Genomic DNA, 25,464 nt, shown 5'->3' with positions numbered 1-25,464 from the left:
CTTTTAATTTTAATTACAAAAATAAGCCTTATTCAAGTACAGGAACATACACAAAAGCATTAAGGAATTTAGTATATTTTAGGAAACTATTCTCTAATTAATTGTCAAAAATAATATTTAATACAATTTTTGTGCAATGATTAGGTAAGTAATAATTTTGCGTTTTTGTAATTTAATTGGAAGTAATTGACGCTTTTCAATTACTTGTAATTAGTATTTGCAATTACAAGTAATTGATGCTTTCCAACTACATGTAATTAGTAATTGAAGAGTTTTGAAGTAATTGAAAAAGTGTACGATGACTGTTTTTGATTTGCTTATAATAATTTGTTCCCAACTCTTCTTCGTTTGTTCTCAAGATATTCAGATATTCGAAACGTTTACAATAACTTCCGAAGGAAAATTAAAAAAAGGATTCTGATAATTTGAAAAACATTGTTGTATAATCCTCAAAAATAGACATGTTTTTCTAGAAATGAATTTAATTTAAATAGAAAATTCGAAAACCCCCAAAAACGTAATTATGATTTTTAAACCATTTTGTCAACATACAACAAACTTAAGGAAAATCAATTTAACCTTTGACTCTTTTTTCATATAACACGTAATCCCCTAAAATAAGCCAGCATCACCCAAAGGCTTATCACTTGTACAAACTCTCATAACTCTAGTGTGCAAAGCAAACAAACGCATTTAGGATTTTCTTTTCAAAACTACCATAGACTACATAAAGATATAGTAGTAGATATACCATACCACAATTCTATGCTTATGTTATCTCTTGAGAAATTTTCTTCGCCTTTCGTCGCCTTCGTTTTTCGGCGTCTTGAGCTGCTTCAGCTTTTGCACATAGTGTATAGAGCATCATCATAGAGTGCACCTCTTCGGCTCTTTGGAGTTATGGGGGGTTTGAGTAGCTTATAAGAGTGCCAAAGTGTAGCTGCAAAAAGATATAGAACATAGAAATGTTTATTTTTGCAACAGCCAGTGTTCAAATATACTTTTGCCTCCGTTTTGTCAGCAGAAGCAGAACCGCATACCTGTGTGTGATAATGGTTTGAGAATGTTTGCAGTATTTGTTTGGTTTCGTCTAAACGAAAATATGTAAGAATGAAGGCGTAGCGGGTTGTAGGTTTCATGGTTCGTAGAGTCCTATGGATTTTAAATGTTTGTGTAGCCCCTTCCCTACTCATAAACGTATTTCTATAAATTTTAGTTTTTATTCCGTGTTTTAATTATTTAGATGAATGTTGACTTTTCAACATACTCGAAGGTATAACGTAAGTACACTTAAGTCCTTTTGTTGACTACGTGAATTTTGTATATGTTAAACAGGATTCATTTTTGAAAAATGATTTTCTTAGGTGATGTTGTTTTACAAATTCTTTTATTAAAATTGGTTAAACTTTTTAGAAACAATAATATGTTTTTTTTTCAAGAATAACACTTTGGTAACAATTTAAAAGAGCCAAAGTTCAAGACCCAGATTTCCGCATATTATTTGTAACTTAAATTAAACAACTTCCTCTACAACACATTAGAAAAATAGGTTAAGCTTTAAGAAAAGAAACGGTCTTAAAATTCTGGATTTAAAAAAATTGATGGGAACACTGAGTTCAGTGAAGCACTACACATTCTTGATGTGCGGCTGAAAAAATAATTTCCAAACCTGTCAATACTTTCAAATTTAACTCAAAGGCTAACTGATGTAGGCATGTCTGGAAACTCAGTAGGTAGGAGAGAATTGTTTTAGGAATTCAACTGACTATTTTATCAAAACGTGGTTTAAGACAGCAAATATATTTTTGTAATTATTGTTGATCTCCTAATTTACAAGAGTAAACCCTTAAAATTGCATTTTATTGTTGTAAAAAGTCCTAACCAATGCATATTAAAAGTGTGTATTTAAAAAAATTTGAATTCTATATAGTTTCCTTACCCATTTCTTGTTTTTTTTTCAAGTTAAACCTTCTGGCAAAAACACTTGATCCCACAACAAAGTATACCGACGTTTGATGAAAAGTCAAAGTTATGTAAACAAAAACAGAGCGGTGAATGGCAAGTTGGGTTGGGCTATATCTTGGTGACTGGGGAATGGAACAGGGAGGTTGAATTCCTTTTTTCTCTTACATTATACCAAAGTTGTCGCTGGCATTCATTATAACTTCCATATACAAAATATATACACACATACAACCCCCAGAGCTCATACCCCCATCTCAAACCCTATGTAGCTTGGATATGCTAACTGCAAACAACACTTAACCGACGATGTATTTAGAACAGGCACTAAGTGGAACGAGAGCGAGTAGACAATTTTCCAGCCAACACGTCATGAGCAAACACAAAGTAAAGTAAACTTTAAAAATGAAACTGTGAGTGAAGTTTGCGGCATATTCCACAAGGAACAAAAGAAATTAAATGCACCGGGAAAAAGGACGAATAGCTATGTACATATAGCCGTATTATATACGACTATTTGAGTACAAGAACGACGACAAGGACGATAACGATGACGGCTTATCTTTGTACTATAGGTAGTTAAACAAGTTGTCGGAAATAGCCCATTGAGATAAAAGTCTTTAACTAAAAAAGTGATAAGTTAAATGAGATTAATTTAAAGTTTTGGTTTTTCCTTTTTTTTGTATTGCATTGTGTGGCTATCAAGTAATGCGTTTAGCTGCCACATCAACTCTTGGAAGGGAAGGACAATTTTTCTTTACAAAATGAGCTGAGACTGAAAAAAAATATAAGAAGGACAGTTTATTAAGACGTTTTCAAACAATGGCTTTTTGTTTGTTACAAGATAGACTTAATATAAGACTGTGGAGACTTTAAACGGTTTTCATGCTCTTTAACAGTAAACAAATTTAAAATGAAAAATAAGTTTAGTTACATTTTGAACATTTTCAATATTTATTGGCTGCAAGTTATAAACACCCAAAATACAACAATTTTTTAACCCAAAACAAAACTGTTTAACCAATTTGGATTTTTTATAAATAGCATAATAGAAATAGGCTTTGTCTTCTAAAATATTGTACAAACAAAATATGATAGTAATGGAATAATTTTATCCAAGTAAAAATAAAGTTTTTGACGTTTAGTTAAATTTTTTGTTTAAACTTTAGAATTGACAGTTTGACTTTACAGAAACCAAAAACTAAAATACTTAAAACTACTTCTATTACAAATTGTTAAAAATTAATGTTTGATTTAAATATCTTAAAAACAAATAAATTCATTGACCTCTGACTCTTTTTTAAACAAAATTAGTAAACGGTGTTTTTTTAAGAGCTTGAGAACTTTAACAAAAAAAAACGCATACAATTTGCAAAATCTCATCGATTCTTTATTTGAAACGTTAGATTGGTCCATGACATTTACTTTTTGAAGATAATTTCATTTAAATGTTGACCACGGCTGCGTTTTAGGTGTCCATTCGGAAAGTCCAATTTTGGGTAACTTTTTCGAGCATTTCGGCCGGAATAGCCCGAATTTCTTCGGAAATGTTGTCTTCCAAAGCTGGAATAGTTGCTGACTTATTTGTGTAGACTTTAGACTTGACGTAGCCCCACAAAAAATAGTCTAAAGGCGTCAAATCGCATGATCTTGGTGGCCAACTTACCGGTCCATTCCTTGAAATGAATTGTTCTCCGAAGTTTTCCCTCTAAATGGCCATACAATCGCGAGCTGTGTGGCATGTAGCGCCATCTTGTTGAAACCACATGTCAACCAAGTTCAGTTCTTCCATTTTTGGCAACAAAAAGTTTGTTAGCATTGAACGATAGCGATCGCCATTCACCGTAACGTTGCGTCCAACAGCATCTTTGAAAAAATACGGTCCAATGATTCCACCAGCGTACAAACCACACCAAACAGTGCATTTTTCGGTATGCATGGGCAGTTCTTGAACGGCTTCTGGTTGCTCTTCACTCCAAATGCGGCAATTTTGCTTATTTACGTAGCCATTCAACCAGAAATGAGCCTCATCGCTGAACAAAATTTGTGGATAAACACATTTCGAACCGAACACTGATTTTGATAATAAAATTCAATGATTTGCAAGCGTTGCTCGTTAGTAAGTCTATTCATGATAAAATATCAAAGCATACTGAGCATCTTTCTCTTTGACACCATGTCTGAAATCCAGCGTGATCTGTCAAATACTAATGCATGAAAATCCTAACCTCCAAGAAATCACCCTTTACATTCTTCAAAAAAATTAATTCAACTGTTTTCTTGTAAAAATAAAAATCTACAAAAATTGCTGCTGAAAACAGGTAAACAATTATTTTGAATTAGAATATACTGAGAACATATTAAAAAGTTGACTTGTCACTAATTTTTGGTGATATTAAAAATCAATTAACAATTAAGAAAAAAATACAGTCTTTCGAAAAATTTAAAATGCTTTTCGGAACTTTTTAAATCGCAATTTTTATTATTGAAAAACCATAGTTTTTAAGGGAACGTGTCTTTATCTTCCTAAATAAAAATCTTCAGCATACTTTTTAAAAGTTCATTTATAATATACAATTTTACTTATTTTGAAATCTATTTTAATTCGAAATCTTTTTTGATATTTCTGAACTCTAAAATAAATTGTACATCTTTTCCTCAATGTATGAAATACGATGAAATTACATCCAATGATATTCAGTTCTTGTGACCTATTCGCTCGATTCCTTCAAACTTATTATAATTGTGATATTTTAACAAATAATAGTAGCTTGTATCCTGATATAACTCCTTTGACTGATTTTAAACTACAGAGTTTTTCAGAACAATATGCTCTGGATAGCTTAAAAGAAATTGATGGGTCAAAAAAACCTGGCTTTGATATGACTCCTCCTATTCTTTTGTGTTTTAACCCTTATTTTTAATAAAATTTTACAAACCGGTGCTTTTCTTAATGAATGGAAAATATCTTATATAGATCCCATTTATAAGAGTGGTCTTAAGCACTTAGTGTAGAACTATAGACCAATATCAAAAGTTTCAGTTTTTCCCAAAATTTTTTAAAAAAATGGTCACCCAAAGACTTTATTTTGCTGTCAGAATTTCTGGACTCAACAACATGGTTTTGTAAAGCGTATATCAACGTGTACTAATTTAAGTCTATTTGCAAATTATTGTTATAATCATGTTGAAAAGTGTAGACAAGTTAATGTCCTGTATACTGATTTTGTTAAATCCTTTGACCGCGTGCATCATGGTCTTCTCCTACAAAAGCTTAAGATGTTAGGATTGAATTCTTCATTTTTAAAGTGGTTAGATTCGTACCTCTCTGATGGAAAACAAGCTGTTAAAATAGATTGTTGTGTTTCAAATCTTATAGACGTGGTGTCGGGTCTTCCACAAGGCAGTCATTTGGGTCCACTTATTTTTATAATCTTTATTCGTAAATGATTTACCTTCTGTTTTTAAATTTGATGTTGTAAAAGTTTTCATAGCAGCATCTTCACTTGAAGATTGCTTATTAATGCAGCTGGATATAAACAATTTTCTTAATTGGTGCAACTCCAATCATCTTCAGCTGAATTACTCGAAGTGTAAAATTTTAAGTGTATCTAAGTCTTCGTCCCTTATTGACTTTGAATATAAATTCTATGATGTTAGTCTTCTGAGGGTAATTGAATTAAATGATCTTGGGGTGATTCTTGATTCAAAGTTTGACTTATGTTGATTGCATAGTATCTAAAGGAAATTCACTTTTTCACAGGTTTCTTGAAGCGGAACTCCAAAGATTTTAAGGATCCCTATACTTTGAAGACCTAATTTATGTCTATAGTTATACCTGTTTTAGAATATTGTTGTATCGTCTAGGTTGGGTTTTTACGAGATTATAAATCAAGGTGCGATCTTATTGCCTTAAAAACGCTTAAATGTCGGAGACAAGTCCAAAGTGTTTCGATTATTAAGGATATATTGATAACAGAATAAATTCTTGTGATTTGCTTTCACTAATTCCATTCCATGTTCCATCACGAGTTTTTCGCAACAAAAATGTATTATTTTATCCTTCTCTTCATAGGACTAATTATGGGCTAAATGAACCAATAACGCGTTCTCTGTGTCCATTTTTATAATGAAATTGACCTATGTATGAATAGAGATTGTTTTAAGAACAAAATTCTTGAAATATATAGTTGATTAATTAATTAAATTTAATCTTAAATTCCTTTTAAATGTGTATATATCTTATCAGCTTTATTATTTTGTAGTAATTTTGTAACCAGCAGATCTTCTATCAATTGATGAAATAAATAAATATCGTTCAATCTTTTCTTTTCAGCGTATTTATTCATAACAATATGTACCTGCATGGCCTGGACATTAGAGTGATTTAATATACAATTCTGGTGAGTTATACAAATTTTAATTTATAAATAAATATTCAATAACTTAAGCAGGTAAACTTTAAGGAAACTTGGTTACTAAAAACTTTTGAACAGTCGTATTTCAACTTTTAAAAATTAGAAATATTCTAAATATTCAGCAATTCCTTTCTTAACCAATAAGTGCGAACTTGTTAAATAATATTCTACTTTTATTGAAAACGATTTAACTGAATTCGATAGTGAACTTTGATGATAACAAAAAAAAAAACAAAATAAGAACTAAAAATTCTGGAAATGCAGAGACTCAAAATGCCTTAAAAACTTACTTATATTTAAAGTACTCCTTTATTGATTCTTACCATGGTAACATTTTAAGAGATATTAAGTTCCTAAAATCGTTATAAATTTGCAAACTCATTATTTTAGCTAAGTAAGTTATTTATTTTAAGAAATCGTTTAAGATTGTAAGCTTTCATCTTCTGCCAAATTTTTCAACCCGTCATTTTGTAAATTATTAAAACCTACTTAAGTAATCAATAACACATACCCTCTCAACACATATCACATAAACTTCTTTTGTTCGGCTAGGACGTGTATGTCATTTAAAAACCTAGCCTCTCCATTAATTCTCCAAAATATTACATAACCAAATTACATAAATTTGTCATTATATCAAAGTATAAATTCCCGCAACATCTTCAATATTGTTTACCTAAACGTCAAAGCCTTTAGACAAACATAAAGCAAAATTTATTTGTACATTTTATTTGTTTCAAAAAAGCAACAACTCAATCAAATACAATACTACACATATAAATCACCGCAACCCCAAAACATTTCAATGATGTCAACTGCAATTTTCTTTTGGAACCAAGTTTTGGAAGCCAAAAAGGTATCCAACCAAAAAATGCAACGCCACCACAAACGTCTACCATCACCGCGTCATTGTCACCAATCCCAACCAAAGCTTAATGCTCCCGTTTCTACTTCTTCTACTGCTGCTTTTGCTACTCCTGCTCCTGTGCTGCTGCTGTTCATTCTACGCTCCTGATGCTGGCTGCTGCTGCTGCTTATGTTGCAAATTGCTGCCATAAATTATTATGAACCATCTCTAGAGCCAGGACGAGTACGCTAGCTGCAAATCCAAAGATAAGTACGAAAACTGCTGATGTGAATGTCTGCATATCAACCTGGATAATCAAAAAGAGAGAAGGACCAAAAAGAAGCATACAAAAAAAATACATTTATAAGGTGGAAATGAATGAAGAGTGAGGTGCTAGGATTTCTATGATACGAAACTCTCAGTCGCACTCGAACCCAAAATGAGAAACGACGAGGAGAATGTGGTTATATGTATTTTTAAAATACCTTACGCCCTCTGTGAATGTGGTTAGTCCTTGTTCGAGTGGAGGGTTCTTGTTTTCACCTTTGCAAATGGTAACGACGAGACCGCAATATCATGCAAAAGAGCACAAATGGCTAAAAACTCATTTCCAACGGATAAAGGAACATTTTAAGAGATCCTCACTAACAACACCGCACAAAACAAAACAAAAAACAAGAATACTATTCGACACTATTCCTCCCCCTGCCCCCATCATGTAAAGCTCAGGTAAACCTTCATTTTAGCCCTTGGATATAAAAGTAAAAAGTTCGGCTAAAGGTCTCTCTCACTCTCTCCATCCACAAAGCTGGGAGCCCCGCATTGACGGTACTCATTTTTCACGAGGCATGCTTCTTGTCAGGCGGGAAAGGTCAACGTCAGTTGTTTTGGGATGTATAAGATGCCACAATGGCATACAATAAAACAATCTGCCACGTTGCAGTCTCAACTCTTGAATATATACTCCGTATACTCCTTATACTGGGTATCCTTGGAGCTTACATCAATTTGTGCAAAAAATACCAACATGACAACATACGTATTCTAGAAATAAATGGATTAACTGCACTTTGCACACAGCAAAAATGAGGAGTTCATGGGAATAACTCTTGGAACAAATTTATCGTTCCACTCTGTTTGCTTGGTTCGGCGACTACGACGACAACGACTACGACGAAGAGCGACGCCACGCCGTTTTTATGTCGGTTCGGAATCGTTCTGATGGTGTGAACGCTATGAACCGTAAAAATCCATTAACAGTGTCCCACTCGAAAACTTTAGCTCTTGGGTCACAAGCAGAAAACTACTTACCCTCAAATCATCAGTTCGGATCTGCTTCACGCACCGCGGTTTTGGCGAGTGCCAGACTTTTCTCTGGTAATCCATTAGTCCGGCTTCTGTGCTTCGACGTAGCCTGTGGAAAAATCAAAAAACCGAGTGAGACCCTGATAGTTAAAACAATGGACCTTTCCTTTGACTAGCCTACGTTCTAGTATAATTATTTATATGGTGTATAGCTGTGACCAAGTTACCTGCATCTCTGATGTTATCGGTGGGGTCTGGGGTAGTTAATTTATTAGGCCCATAAGAATGGATTTATGTTTTCGAAACATTCTGATTCAAGCAGTTTTTAAACGAAAGGAGGTAGATTATGTAAAGTCAGAAGGCATGTGTGTCAATTATGTTTATTGTAGTATAAATGTAGAAAGGTTCCAGTCCAAGACCTTTGTTGAAATTCTCTATTTGCTCCATTTTGAATGACCTCAAAAAAAGGGAGAGAGATAGAGACTTTCCTTAATTCTATTAAAGATAAGACGGTAAATCAAACAAAAACAATAGAAAAAAATTGTTTAAATGTTAAATTGTTACAAAATTCTACTGATAAAAAAACACATTACAGTTCCCCTGTTTATACATTGTTTTAAAAGTTTAAAATCAAAAGAAACGAAAAAACTTTAATAGTATTAAGTCATCGTCAGTTAAAAAGCCTTGAAAACAGAAATTTCGAAAATTCCATGGGCCTTACAAAATTAAAAAAAAAAAAAAAACAAGAAGTAGAAATCACATAAACCTTTCTCATTATACAAAATTTTCTTCCAAACAGTCTTAACTTCATGAATAAAGGGCGTTATTTAAATTACATAATGGCCATAAAACCTAAAGGTTTTGATCCATCCATACAGTCAACTCAGCAGAATTATTTTCTTCTTCTTCTTCTTGTTCAACGTCTCTTTTGTTTTTTCCCTCTGAAAAGACCAACTTTCTGCACTCAAATTATGTAATGAAGTTTCCTCTTTTTGAGTTTTGCATATTATTGCCATACAAATTTTGGTTGCAACACCTCTTTATCTCCCCCACAAAACACTATGATCAAGTCCCAAAAACTAAAGGGACAACTTTTATGGATATGTAAAAATGAAAAATAATAATAATAAAAAAAGAAAGAAAAAAATATTCCACATACGCCACAGTGACCCACCAACAGAACAGCATAGGACTCACTATACCAGTCCCATCTCGTTGTACATATGTACTCGTACATTGTATATTGTACACACTGAAAATTCCAGACAAATTCTATTCGGTTTTCCAAAGCAATAACAGCTTTGTCATATACCAGCAAATGTCAGTCAGTACACGAGTACAGTACCAGTACAGTGCTCTTATTCATAAAGTGCTGACAAGAGTCTTAATATACATTTTAATTCAAAATCATTGCAAACCTGGTCTTGGTGAGTTTTCTAGTGTCACATCATTTAATTTTATTCATTTCTATGTACTCATAGTTATTCGTCCCCGTACTCTTCAACTGATAAAACTATGGTGAACGAACACAGAACATGGAACAAGCTACGAGTCTACGAGAACGGCAGACAATTGTGTGCACTCTCCAATTGTTTCAAACAACTCGTTTTCGTTAACATTTCCATTCCCAATCCAGTTCCCGTTCCTGTTGTTGGAGTTAAAATTTTCAAATCGTTTGTCGGTTGGTCGAATTTAGTTCTAGAACCCATACTCTCTCTAATACTAGAGAGTCTCTAACTGGCTTAATTTTGCATTTGAATGCTGTAATAAATTTCATATTTCCATTAATGTGCTCAACAGTGAACAATAAATTCATTATAAATTGCCCCAAATATAATTTTGTGCTGTGGAAGCCATCAGCATAAGGGCTCAAGGTTGAAATGATGTTATAATATAGGAGGTTAGAGTAGGGCAGTTTAGTTGACAAAAGATTTGTATGTTTTGCATGAATGTGTGTAAAATGTAATAATTACATCATCACTGACTCGGAAAAACGGAATGAAAAAAGGAGTTTGTTAGTGGTGTCAAGGGATGTCAGTAGAGATTAAAACAGTTTAGAAAGCACGATAAAACTCTGTTAGAACTGTGTTAAATTAACTATGAAACTGGTGTAGTAGGCTCGGAGACGGGTTTCCGTTGGAATGTATGTACTTATTTTCAGGAATAAATTTACAAAAAGTTTGCGTAAATTGACAAAACTAAAGTGTATTAAAAACTGCAAACTTATAGCGTTTTTTGTTGATTTTAAACTTGTTTGTGAGAAAAGCAACGACAATTGAGTTGAAATACTAAAACCAGGCTTTTCAACGATCGATCACATTTGTACCATCTATAGTCAAACCGTTTCAAGCACGTAACAAAAAGGTCTTCGCATTTTCAGAATAGTTTAGCACCAGCTCAGAAGTCAAACAAGGATGCCCACTTAGCGCTCTTTTGTTCTCGTTATTTATTATTAATGTTGCGGATAAATTTCTTGGAGGAATAAAAATAGCAAGCTGCACCATGAATGTGTTAATATATGCCGATGACCTCGTTTTACTTTCAGAATCACTCGAAGGTTTACAATTGATGATCAGTCGGTTATCTGCATATTGTAACAATTGGAGATTTTCTATCAAGAGAACAAAATCCAAAATAATGGTATTTGCCCGTACACAAAGCGCTTATAATGAAAAAAACTGATAATATAATGGTACGCAACTGGAGGTAGCAAAAGAGGTCGAATATCTAGGCTGGTTTGCCCCAGGGCTCCGTTTTGTCTCCGACTCTCTTCCTTATATTCATAAATGATCTTTTGTTTGCTGATGACAGTACCCTCTGCTTTTTAAATTCGTTTTTAGATTCTCATCCTTATTTTTCGGATGTGGCCTACCAACGCCAGCATTGTCCAATGGGGAATCAAAAACCGTGTAGAATTTAATGCTTCGAAAACTCAATGCTGGCTAATGTCACAAAAGCATCACCTTCCCCCAATGCCACTATCCATTAGTGATACTTGCATCGAGGTGACCGAACAGCTTTTAGTCCTAAGTATGTGCATTACAAACCACTTGTTGTGGAGTGATCACATATTTGACATCACCAAAAGTGTTTAGGTTTTCTCCGAAAATGCAAGATGTGTTTTAGCCCTTCTGATCTGGCTATGATTTAAAAAGTTGTATTCGTCCAAAACTTGAGTTAAACTCTCATAATTGGGATGGTGCTATAATAACGTACTTGAGTCTTCTGAATAAAATTGAAAAAAGAGCTCTAAGAATGATTAGAGACCGTTCTCTTTCCGAGACATTTGTTTCTCTTGAACATCGATGCAAGGTCTCATCGTTATTTTTATAAACAATGCTCTTGCGAAATAACCAGTTGCATTCCACCCCTTAAACAATTTAACCATAATACCTGTATTGCTAACAATGCCTACTAATTTACCCGCGAGCTCAATTCTGGACATACTGTTAAATACAAAGATTCTTTCTTTAGCCGCACTACAATAATGTGGAATGCTTTACCTGACTCAATATTTCCCACTCTTTACAACGTGCAGACATTCAAAATCAATGTTCATCGGTTTCTCCCTTCTAATCCTATCCTCCTTTCGTAATTGCTCGCACTGTGTTTTATCATTATAGGGGTATTCATAACCCCTTTAATGCGCGCACAATATAAAAAAAACATGGACAAATGTCTTCTCCAACAAACAAATTAGTTTATTTACAAAATGCAAAATATTTAATTCAGTAGTGAAATCTATTCTCTTGTATGCTGAAGGAAATTGAAAAATTTAATATGAATTTTATAAAGAAACTTTTCAACCTACCCCTGAATACTCCTAGTTTCCAAAACTTTTAACAAGCACCCTGAAATCTCAAGTTTACCACATTATCAAACTCTGCAGCACCCGTCAGAATACAAGACTTTCGAAAAAACTGCTTTTATATGAGTTAAGAAACAAGGACTTATGGTTTGCAAGATGGCAATGATTTCAGCGATGTAAACCATGTGAAAAAACAAATGTACAACATCATGGAGAAAAATGAGAACATAGTGAGGCATTCACTGATAGAAGAAGCTCAAGACTCATTTAGTAGAATAATCTAAAGTCAGCTCAGCTGTAATCTTGGTTCCAGAAATTATTTCAAGGATTCACTGAGTTATGAAGAGATATCCCTAATCTTTAAAACAAGGTGTGAAGTTCTCATCTTAAATAGAAGTCCTTATATTGGTAATTTTAACCAATCCTGTTCGCTGTGCAACTTAAAATAAAAAAAGAAATTGCCTACATTTCGTTTTTATAGGTTCAATATTTAAATTCAAAATATTGTATAAAAATCTTGTAAATTAATGTAAATAAATAAATCACTAACTTACATAGTTACTAAAACCTAAACAGCAAATTGATCGCACTTTTAACTCAATCCATATTTTTTTTTGAATTAAGACCACCAATGTCCATCATTTTAAGTTTAATTTTGGATGAATTTCTCATGTACAGAGTTTTTTTTCAGCAGCACATGAAGAATGTGAAATTTTTAAAATTACTCTAATTTTTCTTTACATATTGAAATTCATAATTCTAACATCAATGCACATAAGTATAGAGATTATTTTTCAGTCGCGCCCCAAGGATTTTTGATATATTGTCATGTAATGAGAATCTTTTTTTAGCCGCACATCAAGCATGTACAATTTTTTCTTTCATTTTTAAAATCAAAAACTTTGATATCAATTAACTTCCAAATTTGAAATTTAAAACGTTTATGAGTTTGCATCAGTTTATCCTCTTAAATCTTTTCCAATGTTCTAAAAGCAAAATATTCTTTAAATCAGTCTTTTAAGTAGGTTAATAGAAGGTTTCTTGGTCAACAGACATTTTTCCAAATAAAAATACATCTTTCTTTTTGTGAAACACAAAACTTACCCATATGTAATGATCTTCCTCAATGGTGAACCCTTCTGCACAATGTTGACCATCTTTTGTGGTGGAAATAGTTGAATTTCTGACAATTCACAAATTTCCTTTTCAGTAAAAGTATCCGAGATTATTTTATATGCGGTAGCCACATCCACATGAAAAGCATATCCTTGAGCAGAGAAAAACAAAAAAAAATCGGATAATAATGCTCATTAAAAAGTGCCATCAAAAGTTTATTCTTTACGGTAGCTCTGTGGTGTATAGCTTGTGGTTGGTGTTTTATAAATTTTAATATCATCAACTTATTCAAAAAACAAAAAAAAACACAAAAATACAAATACTATTCATACACAATACCTTTGCCTTTTATATACTTTATATACCTGATCCTGATTATGAGTTGGGTTTGCTTGGCTTGTCTCTATACTCGTAGCTACACTCGTAAATCCTTTTTCTAGAATTCTATTTAATTCTACTATTTCTAGTTTTTGTATCCACAAAAAGGTATTCGTATTCGTGTACAGTGTACAGTGTACAGTGTAAAGTGTATAGTAATAGAAAATATTATTTTATTTTAATAATTTTCAAACGGATAATATATTCAGTTCATTTCAACCGAATACCTTTCAGATTTACCACCGAACGACCATCTGACAGGAAAAGGACTCACACTCTTTTCTCTGCTGTTTCTGTCGGTAATGCAATCGGCTTATCTGTCTGTGAACCGAACCGAAGTACAAAGTGTACATTAAAAGGATTTCTGATGTTCCAAATGAAAATGCATGTTTCAGCGAAAGACTTGGAATATTGCATAACGTTGTAAGCTCATTTGGGGGACTTGCAGTTTTGATTAAGTATGCATGTTCGCTTGATTATTTTTTTTTTTCTTTCGTTTTTTGGGGGTGGTGATGTGGGAGGTTACTCAGTCTTGTTTTTTTTTTTTTTTGTTGCTCACCTCCTTGTTTAATTTTTGCCACGCCATACTCGGGATCATGCCAGTTGGATGCATCGCTGGTTTTTGATTGTACTCTATTCCTGTGATTACTGGTGGAGGTGGTGGGAACCTCTTTTTGCCAGTGGTGGTGTTGCTCTTCTAGTGTCTGGCTTCGGTTGGTTTGGTTGGTTGGGGGTGTTGAATTCTGGTCCGGAGGTAGTGATACAGAAGCATACAATTGAATGGCATCTGGATCTTTTGTGTGCTAAGAAAAGGAAGAGGTGTTGTTTCATATTATTTTACGGGGTGTAAAAGATGGAAGGGGGATATTTTTGAACGTATATCTATTTACCAGGAAAAAGTCTCTGTTGTAGAGTATATCTTCAATTCCAATTTCGAGAGAGCTTTGAATCAAATTGCGTAGTGTCTTGATGGTTTTTGGTTTCTCCATCAACAACGTACCAACTATGCTAGCCGAGTAGAATTGGTAGATGCAAAATGAAAACAAGAGACTGGTAATAATAACACACCGACAAGATATCAGATTTGTGGAGAGTGATAATCCTGAAAAATAAAGAAAAATGGTTTTAAAGTCTAGATTTTCAAAAGATATGAATAAAAGAATACAAAATACAAAATTAACTTTTTTATAAAATGTTTTCTCTAAAAAAAGGGACGAAAGTGATAATCGAATAAGACTGAAAGTTTTCTATAAAATAAATAAATTAGATGGCGAAACAGTCCGTAGAGAACCAGGGCCTAGTGAAAAAACGCTATTAATTAGATTTTTACAATTTTTAAAGTTGTTTTTTTTTTTTTTAAATTGAAATGAAAACTAAAGCTAAAAACGCGTTTTTTTTGTATGAGAACATTATTCCAGATTATTAAAATATAATTCAGTCTAAAGTAATTTTTAGTTCTTTTACTTTTTTTCGTAAAGTTCAACAAAATGTTTCAATTTTTTAAATGGGCTCCAATAAGAAGTTAAAAAACGTAGGTATACTTTTTTGATGAACCTATTTAATACCTCATTTTTTAAATATTGTTTGTATTATTTTGTATAAAATTGAAATTAAAACGAAACGCGAAAACAAAAATAAAATGTATTAATTTTTTTAAAGAAGTTTTCAAAATAGAGACATTATTTGCTTCGTTGTTGAAGAATTTTATCAAAGAGTTTCAAGTTTTAGCCTGTCTGTAGGTACAGCAGTTATTTTGTTTTCCATTTTTTTTGCCATAAAAATTCTAATCTTATTTTCGAATTATTTGTGTCCTAAAATATTCCCCTAAGAATTACTTCAAAACCCTTTTACTTTGTCCTCATTTTATCTTTCTATTTAAAGTAAAAGAATTTTACTCTTTAAGTCGAAGTTTATGCGGCATACTTGTTAGCATTTTGTTTTCATATTTATTTGAATATTGCGTGAAAAATATTTTTATTAAAACTTAAAAATTATTCTCGAATCAAACTTGAACCGTCTTTTTTATGGCTTTCATACAACAGTTGAAAATGTTTTGCCTCTGAAAAACTGTTTTATTTTTCAATTCAAACAAAGCCTTTATAATACTTTTCCTTTATTAATGAAAACTTAAAAATTAAAGTTTCTCTCTCGCAGAAAAAAATAAAATAAAAATCGTATACCTTGTTGACAAATTGATCCAATATAAAAGAGCATTGACTCCAACATTATCTCCCATCGTTTTTTATTTGAAATATTTCCATTTCCATCTGTCTTGCAAAAGTATTTCATCGAGCAAGTAAAATATTTTCTCAAAGTTTTCCCCATCTTCAAACTTCCAGCTTCAATATGGCCATGGTTATTAAGTGAAACTACAGCATTGATCGGGCCACTAACTCTGACACCATTATCAATACAATCAATTTCACTTTGCGCCAAGACATGAGCTCCATCGCCATAATCCACTGGGGTGTCCTCTTTTTTTCTGATTCCTCCAGCTTTGATGTTGAATCGTTGAGTTCTCAAAGTTAAAGCATTGTTGATGATGGTGGTGTTGGTGCTGGTGCTGGTATTGCTATTGGTATCCTCATCCATGTTTGCCAACCCTTAAATTGAAAGTTTTGATTTATGATTTTTGAGTGCATTCGCCTCCATCTCTACGAACGACCGACGAAGACGATGAGGACGGTATGAAACTTACAGGGAGCTGCAGTTCTAAAGAGACCACGCTGCCGCTGCCGTGCCAAGGGCATTGTATTCTTCTGAGTAAAGGGACTCACTTCGGTATCTACTTCCATTTTTGTTGTCTTCCTCAGGGAATTATGTTGGTTCTTAGTGTTCTTAACATCGATTGTATTCGTTGTCATTTTTTGTTCCTCGAAAACTGATGAAGACGATTTGTCAGAATCTATGAGAGAATTTTGATAAAAATATGAAAACAATAAATTTTCCATTTTTACTTACCACCCTCCTTCATTTTTTGCTCCACAATAGTCAAAGCAGCCAAAAGAGTTATAGTTATTCCTCCAAATATTGCCACAAGTACCCAAACGCTGTTTGAAAAAGGTTGAAGGAATACGATTTGGTCCGTTCGAACCGTTCGGGGATGTCGAAATATGAAACAAGGCCTGTATAATAAAACCAGAAATAAAAAAAAGACAAAAACAAACAACTTTGAACAAGTGATCCATGGTTGGTGATGGTGACACTCTTTTGTTTACCCTAATTTAAATAAACACTAAACACCAAAATATAACTAATTTGGGGCAACATTAGGGTTTGTTTGGCCATCCGGGACAACATCCCTCCCATAACATCCAAAATACCCCCTAAAACACACCCAACACAACCGAACCCAACCAACTTGACAAACATGAAATTATTTTCGGTCAACCACTACTTAGCTCTGGGAGCACATCTGTGAACACAAATCCATGCCCCAAACCAAAAGTGGGTTGGCAAATAGCCATTGTCAAGCTTTAAAATCATCCAGAAAACCACCCAAAAGAGAACTTGTGAACATAAAATATTTTTCAAAGAGACCAAAAACGGGATTTTGACAATGCTATGTGACATCTTGTCTTTCGGCTTTTGGTTATCTGGTTCAATGTCACAAAATAGAGTGCAATGTTTCAAAAATAATTTGCTTGTTTTGAATTGTGTATAGGTCAAGGTCAAGAAGAGAGGCCTGCTTGTATAAGGATTGAATTTTGTCAGGAGTTGAATTGACAAATTGATTCGAAGAAGATGGACGGAATGAAGCAAGGTTTAAATATTGTTTTGTAAGGCATTTAAGATGATGAACATAATAAATACATTCAAATTTATTAATATTTATAACAAAGAGAGGGTTCGTATTTGAAAAATGGGAATATAAGGAATTTTGAAGAAAAATTAAGGAATGTTACGAATATTGCAAGCTTTTCAAAAATCCATAAAACGAATCTAATGCTAAAAAAATGTTACATTTACGCCCAGTGTCCTAATAAAATATCAATACGAGAAAGAATTGTTGCAAGTTATCAATATTTATTTTATATAATTTATTTTTTAACTAAACTGCTGTGAAAAGCAAGAAAGACTAATATAAGCTTTTTAAACAAAAATCCAGTGACTTTAATCAATGTATCAGAATGAAAACCGAAGAACTCTTAAATCCAAAAGCATTTTTTATTTTCCTGTAGGAATGTAGGATGACACCTAACAAACAAAAACGAAGAATGTTGTCTTATTTCAAGAAAATCTATAAATAAAATACGTATACGCCCAGTCTTCCCATAAAATATCTATACCAGAATAAATTAAAAAAAATATTAGATTGAAAATATTTTTAAAAGAAGACAATACTTACGTAAATATATTATAGTAAGACTAACATAAAAATGTTAAGAGACTCGTAACTCCTTTTGCTAGTAGACCTTAAATGTTTATAGTAAGAAAATTCAAGTATGTTTAGAATTTTGTTCATGTTTTATGAAAATCGTATGATTTAGAGAACTACCCATATAAAGGCAAATAAATAAATACCAAAGTCCAAACGCTCAAAAATTGTGCAAATAAATGTAAGAATCAATTATGCCAATCAATACGTCCCTACCTACTTACTGTTAAGCCTACTTAATGCTTTTGGAGAACCTCCTTAGTAATATTTTACTCCCAGTACAAGGAATCGTAGGAGGTAAATAGATGTTAGTAGGTTCACCCATTGACATACATATTTCCTCTTCACAAAAGGTGTTATTACGAAGTTTTCATTTAATTTTACATTGCCCACACAATCAATCTTCACAATTTCAATACCTTGCTATGTAGGTAGGTAGAACTTTCACCTATACCTGCCTTAAGCTGCACTTAACTTGTAAAATGAAAATTTATATCCCATCTGTGTCACAGGATTTATTCCCAATTAATGTGGCAACAAACGCCCATAACCCATACCCCCGTCCATTTGTTTGTCTAACATGATGCCCCATCTCTGTTTTAGAAGCCGCATCGCCTGCCGCCGTTAGCCACCAAACTCCGCTGATATGCCTGCCTATAAACAATCTTCTTGTGGTTAACCAAGAAAAATGACAATCTAAACACGCAAACACCCCTTAAACCATAGAACAGTGTCATCATTTTTCATTCGATTGACAGCTAACAATATGCCAAATTAAAACCCCACCACACCACAAAACATAACATTCATTGCTTTGAAGTGATGCGGTTCGATGGCGGTGGGCGGCGATCGGCGGCATCATGTGGGGTATGTAACTTTGTACTGTGTGTGTCGTATAGAGGTGCTATATCTACTGTGCTCAATGACACTCTGTCTCACCTGGCAATCCATGTCCTTGTTGTGTAATCAATCACCTTCGCACGTTCTATTCGAAAGAAAATCGGTGATCCACCGATATCTGCCTGACGTTGTACAAGAGCTCCTATCATCCCATCGAATTTTCCATTTTTCAGATAGCCCCAAGAGGGAGTACGCGACATGACCAAGCTTTAAGGCGAAAATAATTGAAAATATAGCTAAAGAACCATCAGAAGCAAGGACAATTTATGTACCTACAGTTACTCGTACATATACATATGTGTATATTGATTGATAAATTCTTTAAAAACACTCACAAGAACTCTCACAAGGATACGAGTAAATACATATTACTCACCTGAAATTAAATAAATCCCTGACGTAGGAGAGAAGAGCGAAATTGAAACGGTGCATCGAGTCCAGGTGGATGTCATATTGCTGTGTCAAGTAATCCTCAAAGTTGTCCAAGTGATTCTTGTTCGTAATCTTCAATGCATTGGGAGAAAATTGGGAAAGTAGAAGTCTAAAAACTCACAACCAGAAAACACAAGCACACAAAAATCATTTATATGTATACGAGTTTCTATAAAATCTAGTGTTAAGTGGCAGAATTAAGAATTTAACCCAAGGACAGATAAGGGAAAGTAGAGGACATGTATAAATGTCCCATAGTACATAACTGACACCACCCGAAACATCTGAAAATTTAGAAGCACCAAATGGTCTCAGGTTTCAGTTTCAGCTTCAGATTGCAGATGCTTTGGTCTGGGCGAGAGCTTGACAAAACGGCAATTGGGATTCATGGAAGGATCTTATTTGTTTGTTCCTCCTATATGCTTTCCCATATCCCAGAGCAGCGCTCTAACGTTATGTTGGCTTGCGGCTGACACAATTTAAAATGAAAAAGGAGTAAGAAAACCAAAACAAAAAGAAAATAATGTAAATCCTCCTCATTGGTAGACCCTTAAAACAAAGATGACATGTTATATAAGTACACATGGGAAATCAGAGATCCCACGTACTAGTATACATATATCCAGTTTTTATGTTTTCTAGACTTTTGATTCAAACCATCGTTGCTCGTCGTGATGAGGATGGACGTGTGAAGGGGGGGAAACTAATATGGAATATCAATACTCACCACAATCATGCAACGGATGCGGGCATTCATCATGTCCATTCTACGGATGATTGTGGTTTGTTGCCGATACCACTTTCGCAATTGAAGGCCATTATCTTCTGAGAAATTTCCAATTTGTGTAACGTTTAGACTGCCACCATACTGCAAACCAGGATTCCTGTATCAAAACTCTTAATTAACTAGAATAAGCTTCGAATAAGCGTACGTAAATAAAAGTACAAGAAGATGTTTTGTGTATATGCTTTATATCATAAGAATCTCAAGAGGGATTTTCATATAAATGAGAATATTTCGAAATGCATGGAGATATGTTTTAAAATTGTTCTTAAATATTTATGGGATGAAGTTTAAATGAAGTTATAGCCAGAGCACAGTTTTAAAATATTGACTCAGTATTTGGAAAGATTATTTGAAGGTCATTAATTGCTGGTTAATAAATCACAGAGTTATACAATTAACCAACTATTTGATAAGAGAGTTCTATATTTAAAAATGTTCTGAAATATTATGAACAGCAAGAACTTAGATAATTTCTCATTCTTCAATATTTATCAACCATGAATTCTTGCAGTACTGACGATATATCAATTTAAAATGATAATTTAGTGTGAATCTGTTTTATTGAATGTGTAACATTAAACATAAATTTATAATTTGTTTAAAATCTTATCTTCTAATTATAAGAAAAATATAAAATACTGGGAAAGTACTATGTGAAAATAAATGGTGTGTGTATTTGAGCGAACTTATCGAATGTATAAACCATTCATGTCGATAAGGTAGTTTCGCATTATTTCATATCAATTGGAATGAGTTCTTTTTTTAATGAGCGGTCTAAGGAATAAACAAGTCAGGGGATGAACCATGTACGATTTTTGTACGGCTCATCTCATCCCGTACTGCAGCTCATTCCATTCCTATGCTCAATTTATGAGAATAATTATGTAGATAGTGCAGGTATAAAGATAATAAAAGTTGATAGGATTGTATTAACCTATTTTAATTTGAAACTGTGGATATTTAGTTACACAAAAAAATATACTCGCTTAGTAGAACACTTTGACAAAACCCTCGTTATCCAGTTTTCTATGCAAAATTGCAGTACATGGAGCGCGGCAATCCTTAAACAATTAAGAGCCATAACTTTGGGCGGGCAGTATAATCAATTTGTATTTCTTTCGAAATGAGGAAGCATCTGCGGTTAAGTTGATGTTCGAGCGCTTTAGAGTTATGCTGAATGATTGGTTGGTTCCAACAATTAATTAACTATAAAATGTTCTTCTGGTTGGAAGAAGTACCAACAACGACTAATAGATTAACCTTCAGGACTTATATATGCATAATTCGAAATTGTAATAAAATTTCTTTCAGTTAAGTTTTGTTTTCCACCAGTTGAATGATTCCGGAGAAACACACTTTGTTAAAAAGTCTTTATAACATCAGCATTTAAAATAACTTGAAAATCAAAACAAGTATATTGTATGTAAGCCCCTATTTTTGCAATAATTAAATACCTGCCAATATTGTTTCAAGCATATCTTTTGTCTCTTGAAGATCAATACAACTTTATTGGCATCCTTTGCCGAACTTCAAACATATATCATATTACCATAAATATCCTTTCATTCATAAAATCTACCTTACCTATGCTATACATAAGGGAAGAAGAAATATTGTTCCAACCTCAAGAACACTTCTTTATCGTTGCAGAATTATGAGATCCTTAAATAATCTTCAATCAAACGTCCTAACTAGATGAGTTATCATCTACATCTGAGTGTACTCACTCTTTGCGGAGCTATCAACTGGAAATCTTCCTGTTTACAATCATGTTCAAGTTCCTTCGTACATCATACAACCCACATTCGATTCGTTTAAATCAGAATGATGCACAAGCAATTGATAAACATCATTGGGTAAAGTTATATCCATATCCATATCTATATGTATTATGGTACTCTTAGAGTTATATGTACTTACCAAACGTCATACAGCATGTAGTAATCCTTCTTTGAATCCGAATCTGGACCCCCATTGATTCGCTTTGCCAATATTAGCTCAGTATTTATATTGATGTTGATTTTTTCTAGAAACTTCTCAATAAGCAATATGTCCTTCTCTTGCTTCAACTGTTCCCCCTTCTCAGCGTTATCACTGTCACTGGAGATGGAGCTGAACCTGGAGATGGAGACTTTGTTGTCACTAACGTTGCCATTGCCGTTGCCGTAATCGTCTGCGTCTCGGCCATCACTATTGATTTTATCATCTCCTGATGAAGTCCCAGAAGCGGTATCAGTATCTGGAGCATTAGAAGTAAGGATATCCTGCAGCAGTTGAGAATCATCCCGACCGTCACCATCTTCATCCTCATTCTCGTTCTCATCGTCATCATCTTCTTGCCGATTAAAAGTATAATCCTCAATCAAAAGCCAATGATATGAGGAGTTGAAAAGTCCTTTGTTCGAAGCCTGGTTTTGAATGGGAATGAGAATGGCTTGAGTATGTGTGTTTGTTTGTGATACGAGTTTAAGGATAAAGGATATGACCGGTTGAATATGTTAGAGAAAAAGAGAAGACAGAAAAACAAACTAATTACATATTTATTTATTCTTCTTTCTTTATATCGCCCCGAGATCTACCGCAGAAAGACCAACTGAGAGAAACTGCTGGACAAAGGAATTCTCCTTGTTGTTGTTGGTGTATTTTCTTTCCTTTTTTTTCTTCCAATCCTGTTGTTACTCTTATGCTGCGATTGAAAGGAATTGAGATCTGAGGGATGAAGCCTGGATAATTGTGGATTACCGAGTCTTCCTCGACAATTAAGGAAATTCAACAACTGATTTTTATCGTGCCACTGGATTATGGTAATGGCACGATTGTGATGGTAAATGGCTGAGTGTTTTTGCATGCAACAGTTTTTATGGATTGGTTTGTTGGAATTGGCCATTGGATCGTTTGCCATTGGGTGAGTAAGTGGATTGTTGGATGATGGTAATACTTAATGTCAATTATACTCGAATGATTCATTAATTTATTTTTTCTATCGAAAGTGAGAGGAAATTATGGGAATGCCTTAAAGCAACCATACGTCATTTTCTATCATGGTTTTATGCACATAAATTTTGTAATATTATTTAAAAGATATCAATGGAAAAAGGTTGACTAAATGAGAACTAAATATTTGATGTTTTTGAATGAAAATGGACAAATTTCTTGTTTTTTTAAATAGAATTTTGTGTAAGATGAATGGAAAAACATAGAGGTTGTTACAGAAATGCGTTTTGTGTATAATTTAAAAGTTTTCCAATACAAAACTTCATTACAAAAATCCTACTAATAGGACATTTTTCACTTTTGAAGCTTATATTGTTTTGCATTTGACAAGTAAAAACTAGGCCATTACTAAAAATGGAATAATATAGCCTTTAATAATACATTGAAGTAGTTAAAATAAACTATAAAAATAGTAAAAAAGTGGTGTCACAGATCGCAGATTTGCAAAGAAATTTTTCTGCCCGTTTTATTTCTCGAAGAGGTGATAAAAATTGCCCACCAAGATGTTGTTGTTTAAAACTTTTTGACTTTTTGTTTTTAAAAAAATAAGGTCTACGCTAATGCTCCATAACCTATTTAAGGCCTTCAAAATTGAATTCAAGAAGTAATCGAGAATAGCAGCCGCACATGAGTGGATTGGTCATTGAAAACTTAACTTAGAGGATTTTAATGGCACATTTTTTCTTATTAATTAAGTAATTATGCATTGATTTCTATTAAATATTTTTCTTTTTTGTATATCAAAAATAAAACCTCTTATTGGAAAGCACTACATCAATAATAAGAATAAGGAATAGTATAGGAATAAAACTGATTGTTTCAAACATGAAAAAGGAGTTTTAACTTGTTTTGTTATAATGCTAAACAGCAAAATTTTCAAAAATGCAGCAATCGTTAACAGCATATATGAAATACCAAGTGTAATGACAAAAAAAAAACATTTTTTTACACTCAAATTCTTTTTCAAAATTAATATCTGAAGATATGTACAAAAACAACAATATAAACTTACCATCTGTAGGACTTTTCGACTAGCAATATTGCAAGACAAATCAAGAACAACAAATTGTCGCAAAACTTCACTCCGAAGGAACGTCGCAAGCAACTCGTCTGCAGTGTCACTAGAATTATTTTTATTTGCAAAACTCTTGCTTGCTTGACTATTGATTAATAGATCTATTCGCAGAATTTTAATTAAAACACCCTTTGGCTGAGAATCTGCAGAGCGTCTATGTGCAGACCCACGACTTCGACTATGGTGGTTGTGACCAATCCAGTCACTTGAACTGATGCTGCTGGAAATGTTGACACCATCAATCGTGTGTCCCTTATACCAACGACGATTATCCTTGCCTGTGAAAAACGATCTCAATATTGTCAGCGTGTCAATATTAATCGATGTCCTTGTTTGCTCTCGCTGCCTTCTGGTTGGTGACCCGTTGCCCATATCTACGTCCACGTTCACGTTTACGTTAACGTCCAAGTTCCCATTATCCTGCTGGCATGTTAGCAAACTTACTCTCGGTATATGCTTGTATTGGACAAGTTCATAAATTAAATGATGTAGCATCCCTGGGCTGCCTGCAGCACTTTCCAGATGGTTGACATCAATATTGTTCGACTTTTTGTCAACAAAACGCTTGCTGTCGAAGAGTTGTTCTGATGGCAATGGCACTGGTGATGGTGATGGTGATAGTGATGGCATTTGGTGCAATAGCCCCCGAGTGTAATAAGATGCAATTTTCGGCTTTATGTTTGTTTTCTCTGTTTGCAATGTTGTCCATGATGCGTTTACGAATCGATGTAGAATTATTGCCAAAAAAAGAAATGAAATTCCTGGAGTATGGGGATTTTTTTGATATTTGTTGGAACTCATATTGGAATGTGTCGCTCGTAGCTTCTAGTAATTTATGCTTTCTTTTGCAATATATTTCGGTCTTTTAAAGCCTTTTAAATGGGTAAGTCGTTTCAAGATTTTTTTTTAGTTGAAGGGCAGTTGGATAATTGATTTTAATAGGATTATAAAAAGAAACCGATTATATGTGAGTACACTGAATGAAATAAAAATTGTCTACCAATTATAATTCTATTAAATCAATTACCTTATCAATTTGACAATAACTTTATGATAAAATGTGA

The 25,464-nt window shown here is 33.4% G+C and overlaps 1 protein-coding gene across 1 annotated transcript; it reads right to left on the bottom strand.

Annotated features, from left to right (window-relative positions):
- Window positions 1-6,284: 6,284 nt before the first annotated feature.
- On the bottom strand, window positions 6,285-25,248 carry LOC129947950 (uncharacterized). Its single transcript, XM_056058735.1, has 13 exons — window positions 24,338-25,248; window positions 22,252-22,739; window positions 20,272-20,428; window positions 19,489-19,616; window positions 19,152-19,319; window positions 16,796-16,959; window positions 16,533-16,739; window positions 16,015-16,437; window positions 14,725-14,936; window positions 14,394-14,637; window positions 13,445-13,607; window positions 8,539-8,641; window positions 6,285-7,534 (listed from the first exon to the last, which is right to left on the bottom strand). The coding sequence occupies exons 1-13, from the start codon at window positions 25,199-25,201 to the stop codon at window positions 7,415-7,417; spliced, it is 3,441 nt and encodes a 1,146-aa protein (XP_055914710.1). The 5' UTR covers window positions 25,202-25,248; the 3' UTR covers window positions 6,285-7,414.
- Window positions 25,249-25,464: the final 216 nt, after the last annotated feature.

Source organism: Eupeodes corollae, chromosome 2 (assembly GCF_945859685.1).
Source record: "Eupeodes corollae chromosome 2, idEupCoro1.1, whole genome shotgun sequence".
Classification (NCBI taxonomy): domain Eukaryota; kingdom Metazoa; phylum Arthropoda; class Insecta; order Diptera; family Syrphidae; genus Eupeodes; species Eupeodes corollae.
The sequence above is the reverse complement of the archived record's forward strand: the minus strand, read 5'-3'. Positions and strand labels throughout refer to the sequence as shown.

What these genes read in the sequence shown, in the direction of transcription:
- LOC129947950 (XM_056058735.1), bottom strand. Translation starts at nt 25,201, where the DNA reads ATGAGTTCCAACAAATATCAAAAAAATCCCCATACTCCAGGAATTTCA. An exon ending in TACATGCTGTATGACGTTTG is followed by an intron (nt 20,429 to 22,251) that starts GTAAGTACATAT and finishes GTTTTGATACAG; the next exon opens with GAATCCTGGTTTGCAGTATG. An exon ending in CTTTAGAACTGCAGCTCCCT is followed by an intron (nt 16,438 to 16,532) that starts GTAAGTTTCATA and finishes TTTCAATTTAAG; the next exon opens with GGTTGGCAAACATGGATGAG.